Source organism: Strix aluco, chromosome Z (genome assembly GCF_031877795.1).
Source record: "Strix aluco isolate bStrAlu1 chromosome Z, bStrAlu1.hap1, whole genome shotgun sequence".
NCBI classification, from domain to species: Eukaryota; Metazoa; Chordata; class Aves; order Strigiformes; family Strigidae; genus Strix; species Strix aluco.
The window spans coordinates 39381863-39396113 of record NC_133971.1 but is presented as its reverse complement, the minus strand read 5'-3'; the positions used below and the strand labels follow the sequence as shown (position 1 = coordinate 39396113).

General features: G+C 36.6%; 1 protein-coding gene across 1 annotated transcript in view; it reads right to left on the bottom strand.

Annotated features, from left to right (window-relative positions):
- The window catches only part of TMC1 (transmembrane channel like 1), a 70174-nt gene that overhangs the window by 7189 nt on the left and 48734 nt on the right, over window positions 1–14251 (bottom strand). The window contains exons 12-15 of the mRNA XM_074812586.1: window positions 7281–7460; window positions 6911–7063; window positions 5378–5506; window positions 1837–1904 (exon numbers count right to left, since the gene is read on the bottom strand). Coding sequence (XP_074668687.1) covers window positions 1837–1904; window positions 5378–5506; window positions 6911–7063; window positions 7281–7460 — 530 coding nt within the window. The remainder of the gene's footprint in view (window positions 1–1836; window positions 1905–5377; window positions 5507–6910; window positions 7064–7280; window positions 7461–14251) is intronic.

The window sequence follows — 14251 nt, the reverse complement described above, 5'->3', positions numbered from 1 at the left end:
GTAGACAAATTCTTACCAAAGCTTATTAATATGGAAAAGACTTGTAAATTATTTGCATCCTGCTTGCTTTGTGAAAACACAGGGAAAGAGAAGAGACTTTTCCTAAGTGCATGGTCTCTCTCTCATACACAAAAATAAATGCACATATACATGTCTCTTCTATCCTTTCTAGCTCTGTGATAGTGCCAGCTCACCAGCTGCACCTGAGCCTCTTTTTTATTCTGTTTCAGATGAGCACAAGCATGTGCAATAGAATTTGAAAGCTCAAATAAAATAAAAATCAATTTACCCTATGTATGTATTAATGATAAACATGGGTTTGGCAGTGTATGTTTATTATTATTCAGTCAATCTTTTTTTACTCATCTGGTGTATTTGGTTCAGTTTAAATCATCAGACACTATTTTGAAGAACACTACAGTTCTAGTACCTTACTTGGCCCTGCAAATCAGCATGTAAATGTGGTCCCAACCCTGCAATAAGCAATAAACCAAAGGATGCTGTATATCAATAACATCACAAAAGCACAAGCCACAGTTTCTGTGCCAGAACATGTATATTGGGGCATGGCAGCTTAGAAGTGCACAGAGTCTGTACATGTAATAAAGTATAAAAATGACAGGTATGTATAAAAGTTTTGTTAGAGAATAATCAGGAATCAACTCTCTCACCCAGTCCTCAACTTCTCTCAGGTAGAGCTTGATTTCCAACCTATTTTCCAAAGTGTTAATTACAGCAATAGAAAATATCGGTGCCATCAGTTGTGCATAAAATTTTAAGCAGAGTTTGTGCTGCAGCCTCATCATTTTGATGAACAGCAGCCTGAAAAATGTTTCCTGTCTGAAATTAGAATGCCAGTCCTAAGGCAAATAGCAAGATGCCAGTTACAAGGCTAAGCTGCTTTTCTAAGGTGCAGGACACACTGTAGGTGCCTCACATTCTGGGACTGGACTCCCTCCAGACACACTCTTATGGCATGCCATCACTACAAGGCCATAGGTGGTGCTGTGCTCATCCCCAGCAATATACCCTCCTTCTGATCAAGCTGCTGAGGTGCTGCTGTCAGGGCCCTCAGTACATCCCCCCAACAGGACTTGGTTGCAGGAGTTGCAAGATATTTGCAGCTTCCTTCTTTGCTGTATTTCTGCAGCATTTATTTGACATGCACACAACACATAACCTTTGGACTTTACAGAAGCGAGTGCTTTCACCAAGCAAAAAGTCTGATTAGCAAAGTCATATTAAAGGTGAAAAATTAGGCCATAGCAAGAATTAACTCTGAGAAGTCAACAGAGCTTGGGGAGGACAGTTCCTAAGGAAGACTAAGCATCTTGCATGAGGACTCTACATGCTAGTATTCTTCAACACTCATGTAAGTCGAAAAATGGGAGGACTAATACTGCAGCAGTAACACATTCACATGCCTGCACAGATAAGCATACATGCATTTGTTTTAACGCTTTTTTTCATAGGATACATGGGAAAACAGTGGTAAGGTATTCTGAAAGGCTGAAATTCAAAGCAAGACAGTACAGGCCAGATGCTTGCTCTCGCAAGCAGTCAGTCAACAAAAAGATAAGACGCATCTATGCAGCTTTTTACTGGTTGGTCTTACCAGCTCTTTGCAAAATTCTGATGCATCTAATCCCATAATCTTAGTCCAGAACTGGTTTTGAAGTGGTCCCACTGATTGTAGTGTACCAGAGTTTGATATATATTGTATTACACTTCCATCAAATTAGAGCAATGGGACAGGGTCAGCATTTCAGAAGAATCTTTCACAGATACAGTTAAATCCTGCAGTTCTGCAGATGCAACATGCTTTGCCACACCTACCAGATCATGCCTTGGTTAAAGATCAGTCCCAGCACATTTCCACTTATATCAAACTCAGAATACGATGGCTGAAAGAAATAATGCAGATGCTTTCATTAGTCTTGCACAAAGGGTTATAAGATGATTTACAGTAGACTAAAACTGCCACTTCCAACAGCAGCAGCATACTGGTGTTGTGTTGTAAGGTCTCTTGTTGCAGTTTATCAGTGAATCATGAAACAAATTAATACAACTCAAGGCCGTCAGACCTTAATACAGCTTGCAGTATTTTACTGAAAATCTTTTTGAGATTATTTCAGAGGAAGGTGTTAATGGACAATTAAAAATCATTCTGGGTACTGGGTAAATTTTAAAATAACAATTCATAAATTTTCCATTGGAGTGGTTAGTGGTGGTCATCTCCAACAGCGACTAGCCATGAGGCTGCTGTGATTTAATTCCCATTTGAACTATAACACTATCTTTCATATTTTGACAGTTTCACTATTGAAGAATTCTTTTTAAGCATTGATAAATGTTGCAGATCATTGTCTACCCTGCTTAATATGAACATCTTATTTCTAATTTGAGTGTGTTTGATTCTAATATTTACTGCAAGATTCAGCCATGGGGTCTCATTATCACTTTGTCTGCTGAAGAAAGCACTATATCATAAATGTTTGTTTCCAGAATAGACACATAACATAAATATGATAGACACATAATTATTTAGTCTTATATTTCTGAACTATACATCTGACCTTTTCATTCTCTTTTTCCAAATCTTTAATCATTTCCACATCTCTTCTTTTACGCTATTTATTAGCCTCTAATTCATTAACGCTTTCATCTACAAACACTGAACACTACATTTGAGTCACCATTGAAATACACACATACATATTAGTTTGTATTGTGGATGTAACAGAACAAAACTTTCTGGTAAGAAATTGTGGCTGTAAACTTTTGGTTTACACCTAAATATCTGATTCAAGCATGTTATTCATAGAGTTTTGCCTTGTCACAAGATTTTGTTTAATCAGTTTTCTCATAAAAGAGATTTTTCTACACCATAGTTGGTGACTTGCATGATCCACCATAGTGGGTGGGCAAAAAGATCATGTGTATCTTCCAGATATTCATTACAAGGATGACTGATAGAGGGAGGAAGGGGCATGAGATACAAAAATAACTATTCCCTTATGACTGAACCAAGACAAAGCTAAATTAAATTCACAATTTTGAATTGTACTGTTATATTATTGGAATATTTTGAGCCCCTACACTCTTTCGGTGTGGTTTTGTGTATATGTACAGATATATAAGTTTACAGCAAACTGCTATATTTATGTTGCATGTATTTATGAATCTGCTTCCATATGAGGAAAGATTAAATAGATTACTAGTATTCAACTTGGAAATCAGTTGACTAAGGAGAGCTGTATAGAGAGATAGAACATCATCACCATTTTACTGGACCTAAGGCCCATAATGGACCAGATAGTTATAGCCATTCTTATATACTGTCGAAGAAAAATGTCAATAATAAATTGGTTTCAGTATTCCCTATAAGAATTTGTGTTGTTGACACTTTGAGAACAATAATATATCATGACAATAAGTGTCCCCTCATTGCTGGATAAATATGCCACAGCTTCCATTAACAGTGTTGAAACCCTTGTGTGTGGGATGAGAGTCACTGTCATTCTTTATCACCTGTCTATGTTCCTTATTTTGTATGTAAAGGAATGTCTAGCAAGAAGGATTGTTTCTGTGCAGCTCTTTCATCCATACCCTTAATTAAAGCTCTTTTCTTTACAGGTTCTGTTCTATAGATTGCATTACTGTATTATATTCTATTAACATCCCTAATGGTAACAAAGAGCAAAAATTAAGTCTGAAGTGTTAATGGATGGACGGATGTGTCTTCACCTGACAACTGGCACTCCCAGTTCAAGCCAAGCTGTCCTACAGTTCACTGTGTGGCTCCCAACACCAGGAGACTGCAGGCATCTCACAAAAAAATACATCTAGTAGCCTCATCCAGCTGTTCTGAATACCCAAGGTCATCTCAAATAACACTAGGCACCTGTGGTTTGGCAGGTCACACAACAAAATGTCCCTGAATAAAAAGCAGCTTATTCAGAGTATATAGCAAGACAGAAGACGAAGCCCAAATGGAAGATGAATAATCCTAGGTAAAGTCTGTCCTACAGTCTTCAGAACGGCTTTCAGGCTTACATTATTCAGGCTCTTTCATTGATCATGGATATCCTGAGATGGAAAAGATTCAGGCTATCACTTCAGCATCTTTGGAAAATACTATGTCTGAGCTATTATTTCCTGTCAGATGTAGCACTGGCTATGATGATTCATGTATTCCCCACATCCAGCCTTAGCTATTGGGATGGCTGTGGAACATCTGAAAATGTGAGGAAGCTCCAGATGCAATTTAAGTATATTAAAATCTATGGTTCCACAAGCTGTGCTGTCTCTCTGCCCATGCTGTATTCAAATTCCTGCATTTTATTTTGATATTGCAAGGGTTATAGCTTGTTTGTCCACAACCTGATTGTCTGGTAGTCTTTGTGTCCAGCCCTACACCAGTCCTGTTTGAGATACCCTGAAATTAACAGGGAGAAACCTGAGTTTTGCTATAAAGGATGAAATTTCATGGGAGCCAGCCAGTAGCAATGAGATTGCTGTACCAGAATATTGATTTTTTTTATAGAAAACACCAAAACATTCTCATCCTCTGAAAAATTATCATTTCCTGAGAAACTACTGTTAGTAAACCAAGAAATTTGTACATTTATTAAGGTAATGTATGACAGAACAGCTATGACTGATAGCTGCTCATGCAGATATACCCAAGATAGCTTTAAATGACTTGTCTCTTTTCCATACCTCTCAGTAAGTACAGAAGAGTCGTCAGGAGCTTCACAAGTTTTGCCAGTACCCTGACTATTACTTAACAAGTGAAAAAGCAACATCAGACCTTACAGTGTAGGTATTTTAGCTAAGTTAATCTAGATCAGATCTGTGTAAACGAATGAAAAATCTCAGCTCACAAGTGTAGACCTCTACACCTGCTTATGTTATGGGACTTTCTAACTTCATTTCAGCTAAACTAATTCTAGCAAAAAATATATATAAGATTTCTAGAGCAAGTTCTTTCATATTTTTCTCCACAAACACTGTGTGCTAGAAGATCCTATCCAAAATTCTGTACAAATCAATGAGATTGTATTCTGTAGAACAGGGAATGAGTTTTCAGACTGGAAATGTGTGAAAATGTGCACCCAGTTTTCTTATCAATCAGATTTAAAAAACAAAACAAAACAAAATATTCCCTAAAGTTACCAAAGTGTAAAGAATAAGACAAATGTTAAGGCATAAGGAAATTCTGAGAAAAACTAACACAATGTTGTTCAGGGAATTTGAAGGTAATGTGTCTAGCCAACTGTTAACTCTATAGGATTGAAAGAAAAATGTAATTTACTACAAAAATCTGAAGTGATAATCTGACAAAGACATTTGAAATATCAAATCAGATACTTACAAATCCATACTCCAAGTCCCAGCACCAGCAGTAATTGAAAAACCTAACGAAGACAGCTCTCAAGAAATCACCAATTAGAATCGTGACATATGTTGTCATTGTGTCAGAGACTGTCAGCCGCACAAATTCCTGTTAGAGCAAATTTTACTTTAAGAGTATATTTAAACAACTAGTAATTACAATAATAATGAAATATTGGAGTAGATCCCTAACTGTAACTACCCTGCTTCAACTTGGAAAAGACTCTTCCCCTCCTCTACATTCACCAATTCTGAAAAATGCCAGGAGAAAAACTGCCCCTCGCTTGCTAGAAGTATTCTTTGCTCTAATTTGTGTTCATATTATCAGATGATACTTACAGGATATGATTAGACTGGGAAAGGCTTCCAGCCAAGCTTGCTGCTATAACAGAAACCTGAGCTGATATCTTAAACTGCTTTTGATCCCCTTGACTTTGGGAAGATTTAAAAAAAAAAAAAAAAAAAAGCGAATGGCTTGCTTTCTCAGGGACCACCAACTCCCAGTGATTATGGAGAGGAAAGAAGAAAATCTTAACAGAAATCCTCATTCCTCTACTTTTATTTTACTAAGTCCCACTAAATCCTACCGTAACAGGCTTTACTCCAATAGCCCAAAAGACTATTACTTTCCCTGATCTGAAATTAATGAGATAATTAGTGCAGTGACGAGCTCTTGGTGTTCTTAGCTTATTATTCAGCACCAGTGAAAAAAATAGAGGGGCTGTTTTTCCTGCCTGTCTGCTCCCTGCTGGTGATTTATTCAGTCAGGTGTGAGATTGTCAGAGTGATGGAGCAACAGCAAAAGTCTTGATTCAGTAGTGAATTCATTCTCATGCACAAAGCAACAGTGAGGTATGATCAAATACAGGAAAGGAGGATGTTAGAAGATTCTTTGGAAATGACATTTTATATTAATAGGTCAATAAGAATAAACGTTCAACTGAATCAAATAAAGTGACTGAGCAGATTTACCATTAAACCACTACTGCTCTTTTGCATTATGTTATTTGGCTAAAGATACAGATGCCTTCTCAAAAGCAAACTGCTGTAAAATCTGTCTTACTTGTATTTCCTTGATGAGCTCCTTCTTTTATCTTTTCTATAGGTCTGTTTTAGTCAGAAACTGGTATTGCCTGATCAAAATTCTAATCAGAATTACCACATTTATTAGTGGTTGTGACAAATCAAAGTTTTCAAAATTGTTAAACAGGTTTTACAAGACAAATATGGGATGAGAAAGGGGAAGGTAAATGAAGACAATAGTGAAAAGGAAGGGGTAAAAAAGAAACATTTTCTATGCTGTCAACTACCAGGAAAAATAATTCCCTACTAGACAGACTCCAAAGAAACTCAAATGATTTTTTTTTCAACTTTTTAGCTCTGTAAAAGGTCCCACATCTCTTTTTCTCACATTTTCCCAACTTAATCCCACTTATTAGTAGAGGGTTTAGATATCAGATCTTATAACAGTCTATGATCTATTTCAAATATGAGATCAAAGCAGTTACATTACCTGTCCTACCATTGTTTCCCAGCACGGTCCTCTGGGGACATCTGCAGGGTCCACCTCAATTGGAGGAGCAGTCGAATTTTCTGGAATAGTACCATTGTATAGACTGGCTTCCCATATTGACATGTTATACTTGACTATTTTTTCTTCTTCCAACTAAGTAAAGAAATAAATTGAGAAAAAAAACACAATATGAACTTGTTACCAACTCTCATCCTTTTCTACTCCAAGACTCCCATTACCAGCTCAGGCATGGACATGATTTACAGTGAAGAAAGAGAAGAACATCTTTCACTTTGTCTGTTACTGGCTGCAAATCCTCATCCTTGGCCAGCTACATGTTGAAAATAGTGAAGGTAAGTAAATAGCTTGCCTTGAGATTGATTTCATCCATTAGGGCGATAATGAAAGTGTAGAGATTGCCAAGAAAAAGAGCAAAGATTCGTCCCAGCTGCCATCTTAGAGCTATTCGAGGGTGGTAGTTTTCCAGAGAACTGATTACATCAAATAAAGTTGGACAGAACATTCCTAAAAGTGACATAACCATGTTCACCTGAGAGGGGGAAAAAGAAAAAAAAAAATAAAGAAGTTTGCAGTGAAATATTAGAGGCAAGTTCTTTTATTATTATTGATTTGGGTGGAGGGTGTATTTTCATTACTAGTTTTTATTTGGTTTTTGCTTTAATGAAAAACAAAATCCACTCTGGGAGTCAGAAGATGTTTTCACAAAGGAAGAAAGAGGTGAAGATTCAGTTACAATCTACTGCAGATGGATACATGAGAGCTTTTTTTTCATTTTACATTTCACTTAAACCTTAAAAATAATACAATGTTAGTTATTTTGACCAGAACCTACATTTTAACCAAAATTCTTCTATCAGAGAACTTAGCAAAACCTATTTCCAGTACTGTTTTCTGCAACATCTCTATCACATCTTCCAAACAGACACATAGATGTTCGATAAAAAGCATCCCTACAAAAATATTGCACTAAATTAAATTTTTCTGAATCTCAACCGAAGTTAATTCTGGATGTTACAGAATCATAGAATATCTCAGGTTGGAAGGCACTCATAAGGATCATCGAGTTCCACACCCTTCTCCTCACAGGACTACCTAAAACTAAACCATATGACTAAGAGTTTTTGTCCAGATGCTCCTTGAACTCTGACAGATTTGGTGCTGTGTCTGCTTTCCTGGGGAGTTTGATCCAGTCACTGACTACACTCCCAGTGAAGAACCTTTTCCTAATGTCCAGTCTGACCCCTGACTCAGCTTCATTCCATTTCCTTGTGTCCTATCACTGGTCACCAGAGAGAGGAGATCAGCACCTCCCCTTCTGCTGCCCACCTTGAGGAAGTTGTAGACTGTGATGAGGTCACCCCTCAGCCTTCTCTTCTCCAGGCTATACAAACCAAGTGATCTCAGCTGTTCTTCCTAAGTCTTGCCCTCAAGGCCTTTCACCATCTTTGTCATTCTCCTCTGGACACACTCTAATTGATCTCTGTCTTATATTGATATACTCAAAACTGCACACAGTACTTGAGGTGGGGCCACACCAGTGCAGTGTAGAATGGGACAATCACCTCCCTTGACTGGCTGGCTATGCTGTGCTTGCTGCTCCTCCAGGACATAGTTGGCCCTTTTGGGTGCCAGGGGACACTGTTGACTCTTATTCAACTTGTCATCAATCCAAACTCCCAGATCTCTTTCTTCAAGGTTGCTCTCCAGCCTCTAGTCCCCAGTTTGTATGTATAACCAGGCTTACCCCATCCCGGGTGGACAATCTGGCATTTTCCCTTGTTAAATTTCACACATTTGGTGATTGCCCAAGCTCTCTCGTCCATCTCAGATCTCATGTCTTCATTGCATAAGCAAATTCAAATCAACCCTGTTTCTTTCTGCCTAATTTTCTTAGAAACCTCTAATAAAATTAACTCATCACCTTAGCAGTATGGCAACAGAACAAGTTTACTGAAAACAAACTGAGAAAAACAGACAACTAGCTTTTATAGGGAGTTTGAAAGACAACATAGCTTCTAAATTCTACAGACAAGTGAGGCATTCTAGTAATGTAACATTCCTAAATGATTGCTGAAAAGTATTTCAAGTCTACTTGAGCCTTTTAGTTCTAATTCATTGTGTCAGCCAAAACTGAAAATAATTGAAAAACTTTAAGAGGGCAGTTATTCAATTTCAATTTAAAATAAAATTGCATTACAAAATGTGTGTCTTTAAGGGACTAAAAACAACAAACAAGAAACAGAAAATATTGTCTCAATCTATCACAAAAGTTGCTGGAAAACTAAAATGTGTGTTTGAGATGTATCATATTAAAACCATTAAGTAAAAATAATTGATTTCGTTACAAAAAAACATAATTGTTCACAGAACTCTAGTTTTCCAATTGCTCTGAAACTAGTATTTCTCAGACATGTTGAGATCCATTTTGCTAGAGCTATTATAAATTTTAATAAATTTCTAACTTCCTTCTACCAAGAGAGTTAGGACTGCTCTTGCTTCTCAGAAATAATATGACAGCAGAAAAGCACTCTATCAACAAATAAATTCACTCATCTACAAATATGTACATTCCCACTCTGAAAAAGTTTAATCCGTGATACTGGTGTTCTTTAAAAGAAATAAATGGTTTTCTTTTTGTGTTTTTCTATTCTTGGGTTTTAATGAGTTCTAGAGCTAATTACTGGATTTTTGCATTTGTAGGCAATCAGTAGTGCATTCTCTGCATGGCTTGTGGCACCCTGTAAGAAGTATGTAGATTTTTTTTTCATGATTACAGGAATTCACTGATTTTTCCTATGTATTTAGATAGTGTTATCTGTAACTGAGATTACCTTGTTAAAATAACAAGTCACTGTTACTTCATAACATCATAAAAGAAACAACTAACCAAAAGCTTGTAGCTGACATCTCTTGCAGCACTTGGGTTTATTACCAAAAAAGGTAGAAATTATATTTTAATCTCCTGCCACTTTTTACTTTATAATAACAGCTGTGTTGGCTTTCATATATTAATGCTTTGAATAAATTTCCTCTTATGAGAACTGTGAATATTCCTTTGTTTTGGTACTTCTAAAAGGTGATGAGATATCGATGATCAAAATATTGGTTATTTTTTATTCATAATGAACTGTGTAAACTTTTTTATCTTAAAGTCTTCAAAGTATCTAACATACTTTATAACACATTTTGTCTCAGTCACCATTAAACCAAAGACTTTATGCCAAATATGGCCCAAGATGGCAAAGCTGTAGGAGTCAACTACAGCCAACATGACCAATCATGAATTCTTAAAAGTCAGACTTAACTGTAAGAGGCTGTATATCCTGTTTATCAATAGAAATGTTCAGCCCTGTTGTGATACTGCTGAATCTCAAATCAGAATCCTCATTGACTCTGGTGTCTCATATCCTTCTGCAGCAACAAGTTCCAGGGGAAAATGTATGCATAAGAGATGTCCTGTGTCACACCAAATGTTGACCTGGCCCAATAGATGCCCAGAGATGAGCAAGAACAGCGCAAACATATACGAATAAGTCCTAGACTCCAACTATGTTCAGTTTGGGTACTTGTTCAGTCAGATCTTTATGTATTTATGTATTTAGTCTTATGTATTTAGTCTTTATGTATTTAGTAACCCCCAGAGGATTTCTCTTTCATGCATTAGATCAGTCTTCCTTCAGATGGATGTAAATTTTGGCATTCACAGCACTGGCACCCACCATCTACCATGCTTTCCCTTTTGTTTTTTTCTGAACCTGGCTTCTACTCAATTCATTTGATCTCCCTGAGTTCTCATACTTGAAGGCATAGTGAATATGTATTTTAGAAGAAAATGTATGTCCTTTGGGCAGTTTTAAAAATAGTATCTGCTAACTTTATTGAATGTTTCCTTGTGGTTGCATGGGAGAGGCAGGACAGAAGTCACTGCTTTTCTTTTTCTTGAACATTCAATGCTTTCTGTCTTTTTATTATGTTCTGCCTTTTTTACCACTTATCTGAAGCAAGCATATTCTTCCTCTTTTGTTTTCTATCTGCATTTTTCCATGCCTTGACTACTCATGCTCCCCATCTCAAAAGCATTTCTAATTCTGGAGAAAAGACATTATTAAGATAAGAGGTGAAATGTGGCACAGAAATTTGCAAAGCTGAAAAGTGAGAAATTATTACAATTAAAAATGCAAGGTTTTACTAAGACAAAATGTAGCACAGTGATTTTTCAAAATCAAAATATATGATGGGTTCTATATTTCAAAATCATAAACATTTGTTTTATAGTTTCATAAATATATTGTCATTATACTTTTTAGTTTCTTGTGAAAAGAGCAAAGAGCAAAGAAATCATCCGTTGAATCGACCATTGAATTTTAGCCACTTAATCTAGTTTGATTCCAGAAAGGAGTTGGTTTATGTTCTGGACTGCTTGTCAACTTGAAGCTCAGGTGCTCGAGCACCTGATTTTCTTCCCCTGCTTTTATCAGTGACAGTTTTGCTGCTCTGTGTGACTTAAAAATTGCAGAATGATATGCCGGAAGAGGGGCATGCCAGCATGCATCCATGGTAGATTTATGGTTGATGGACAATGTGGTCTTATACTCACTATCTGCTGAGTGAATCTCAAAAGCCCTCTCTGCCCTACTGAGATAGATTTTTCCCTAAGAAAGGAACAACAGCCAATAGGCATCCACTAATTATTAAAACTCTGGTTCAAAACACAGTTTTTTATCTTTCTGTGTCATTAACTACTCCAGATACCAAGTCCCTGCATTACACTCTGAAAGCTAGAAAATTACTGCTTACACAAGCTTTTCCAGCTGCTATGACTCTGGTAAAAAATCACATCTAAACAGTAGTCCTCCTGGCATATTAAACTGTGTACACACAACATTAAATATTGAACACTGACTGCTTGTTGGTCAAATAATAAGTTCATTAAGAGCAAGTATTCTAGCTAAAATAAATCATATCTTCCACTAACAATGATTGCAGTAGTCATAGATTTGTCTAGCATCTGCTGCAGAAAGTACTAATAAAGACCTATTTTTCTAGTAAATACAGTTTCATTTTCTAACAACAAATTAAATTGAAATTATATTTCATACTAATAAAAGCTGCCTGATGATTTCTAGAATTAAACAGAGCATTGACAACATGGCTTAATAACTTCAATATAAACATACTCCATATCCACTACTGGGAACATTAAAGTAAATAGCAGGTTATTTGTTGCAAAAGATCTATGGGGTTGTTTCAGCTTGCAAGACCTGAAGTGTTAAAACCATACATTTTTGTTGCTGGAAAAAAAAAAAAATGAAGTGTAAAACTTATCTCCGCTTTGCCAAAATGTTAACAATTCTGATTCACAGAAACTAGTCTGTCTCCTCATAAGTTTTCTCTGCTTTTAAGTAGCTTTAATTTTAAAGAGTACAGGAATATATTTGAGAAAACAGGGTACCTCAGTATCAGAAAGATGCTCATACTACCTTCTGGCTCTGCAAACTTCCATCAAATAAGAAAAGTCAATTTTGTTCACCAATTTCATCCAATTTCAGGACACTATACTAAGGGAATCACTGGCATTATTCTCATTTTTACCAAATTTCCACAGTCATGGGGAAATTGTCACATGGTGCAGAATCATCATTCATCCTTGACCAACCACCAGGCCACAGTCATGCTATGACATGCAATGTAAAGGCTGATGAAATCCCTTAAGAGTCCCGGTCTATCTGTTTCCACTAATTTCCTGCTCTCCATGACACACTAGACAATTTTATCTGAACTATGATCTGACAGAATTAGGTAATGCCTATATAGAGAGGGAGTTTAAAAATTTACGACATTATGACAGAGGATAGTCAGAACCACTAGTGGCACTTTATCAGGCTGTGAGCTTCAGGTACAGATGATACAAAATGTATTCACCCTGGATTGCTCCAAGGACACCATAATTACACCTAAGTGTTTTTTAGTCCCTTAATACATCCAGTGTGATGAAAACAAATTTCTTACAAAAGGAGCTTAATATTTTTATGAAGAATGTCAATTTTTACATATTGTTGCTTAAATTGTATGTAAGAATTGCACTTCCATTTGCTCTAAGTAGCACATTAAGTGTTTATGGAGGTTTTTTCCTGATCAAAATCTCACTTCATTTATTAATGATACAAACATAAGAGAGCTTGATCTAGAAAATAAAAAAAATGTTTAAGTGGCTGTCACATAGAAGCCAAATATATTTATGTAAAGAAATATTGGTATCAAATCAAGGGCAATAGTTTGTACGTCACAAATATGTACATTACCTGTCACTAAGAAAAATTCTCTAGCCAAATAATGGCAGTGTTGCCTTATCCACTCTCTTTTAGAGACACACCTGCTCCAGATCTTAGTTCTGTGACAGAGTCTTAGCAGTATTTTTTTTGTAAAGCAAACAAAAGTAAAACAATGAATGTAAACATTCATATGTTTAACTACTTTCCAGATTGCGGCATAAACTAACATAACAGCTTTTGGTAGCACAGTTCATGTTAGTACAAATCTGTTACCACATCCTTCAACTGAGAGAAAACTGAATTCCTCTTGAACTGTCTTCATCTGCTAGTCTGTTGTCACACTCAGAGCTTGTGTTGCTTTAAGCTAAAATTTTGTAGATTACTTTTCTTACTCATTGTATCAAAATGTATTAACTTTTATCAAGTAACTTGACCCAAACACAATCTCAACAGCCCCACTTCTCTGGATTCCAGAGGTGGATTGCTAGAGTTTTTTATGTTAGCTTTGCAGTCAGGTTTTGGTGTTGAAAATTAAGAATTGACTCTCCTCATTCCATCATCACCCATCCCAGCATCTTTGTGAGGCTAGCATCTTTTTGCCTTACCTTATTTCAGGTATCTACACTCCAGCTCAGAAGATGAGCTTTAAGTAGCAAACAGCTACTTTTACAACATACACACCAGTGTCTTTGCTAAGAAATTAAAACCTGCCCAGGTTTTCATATAGCAACACTGACTTCAGGTGCTTACTGCACACTGTTATAGAAACACTATCACTATACACTTCTATCAGGCAGGGCTGCATCTGCTCTAGAAGAAAGCAGATTAAGCACAGAAAAAGTGGTATTGAACTCTTGGGCTGGGCAGCTGGAATTGGAAAGCATGAGTTTCATTCTGTTGCTACACTGCAGAGTTGTATACATGAAGCCCCAGATAACTTTGGATATGTCCACACACCAGTCACTTTGCTTGGGCCAGTCTCAGGAGGAAAGCAACAGGATAGTGGGCTCCTTGAAGAGGTCTTGTGTGTCCATAGAAGGGCTGGAAA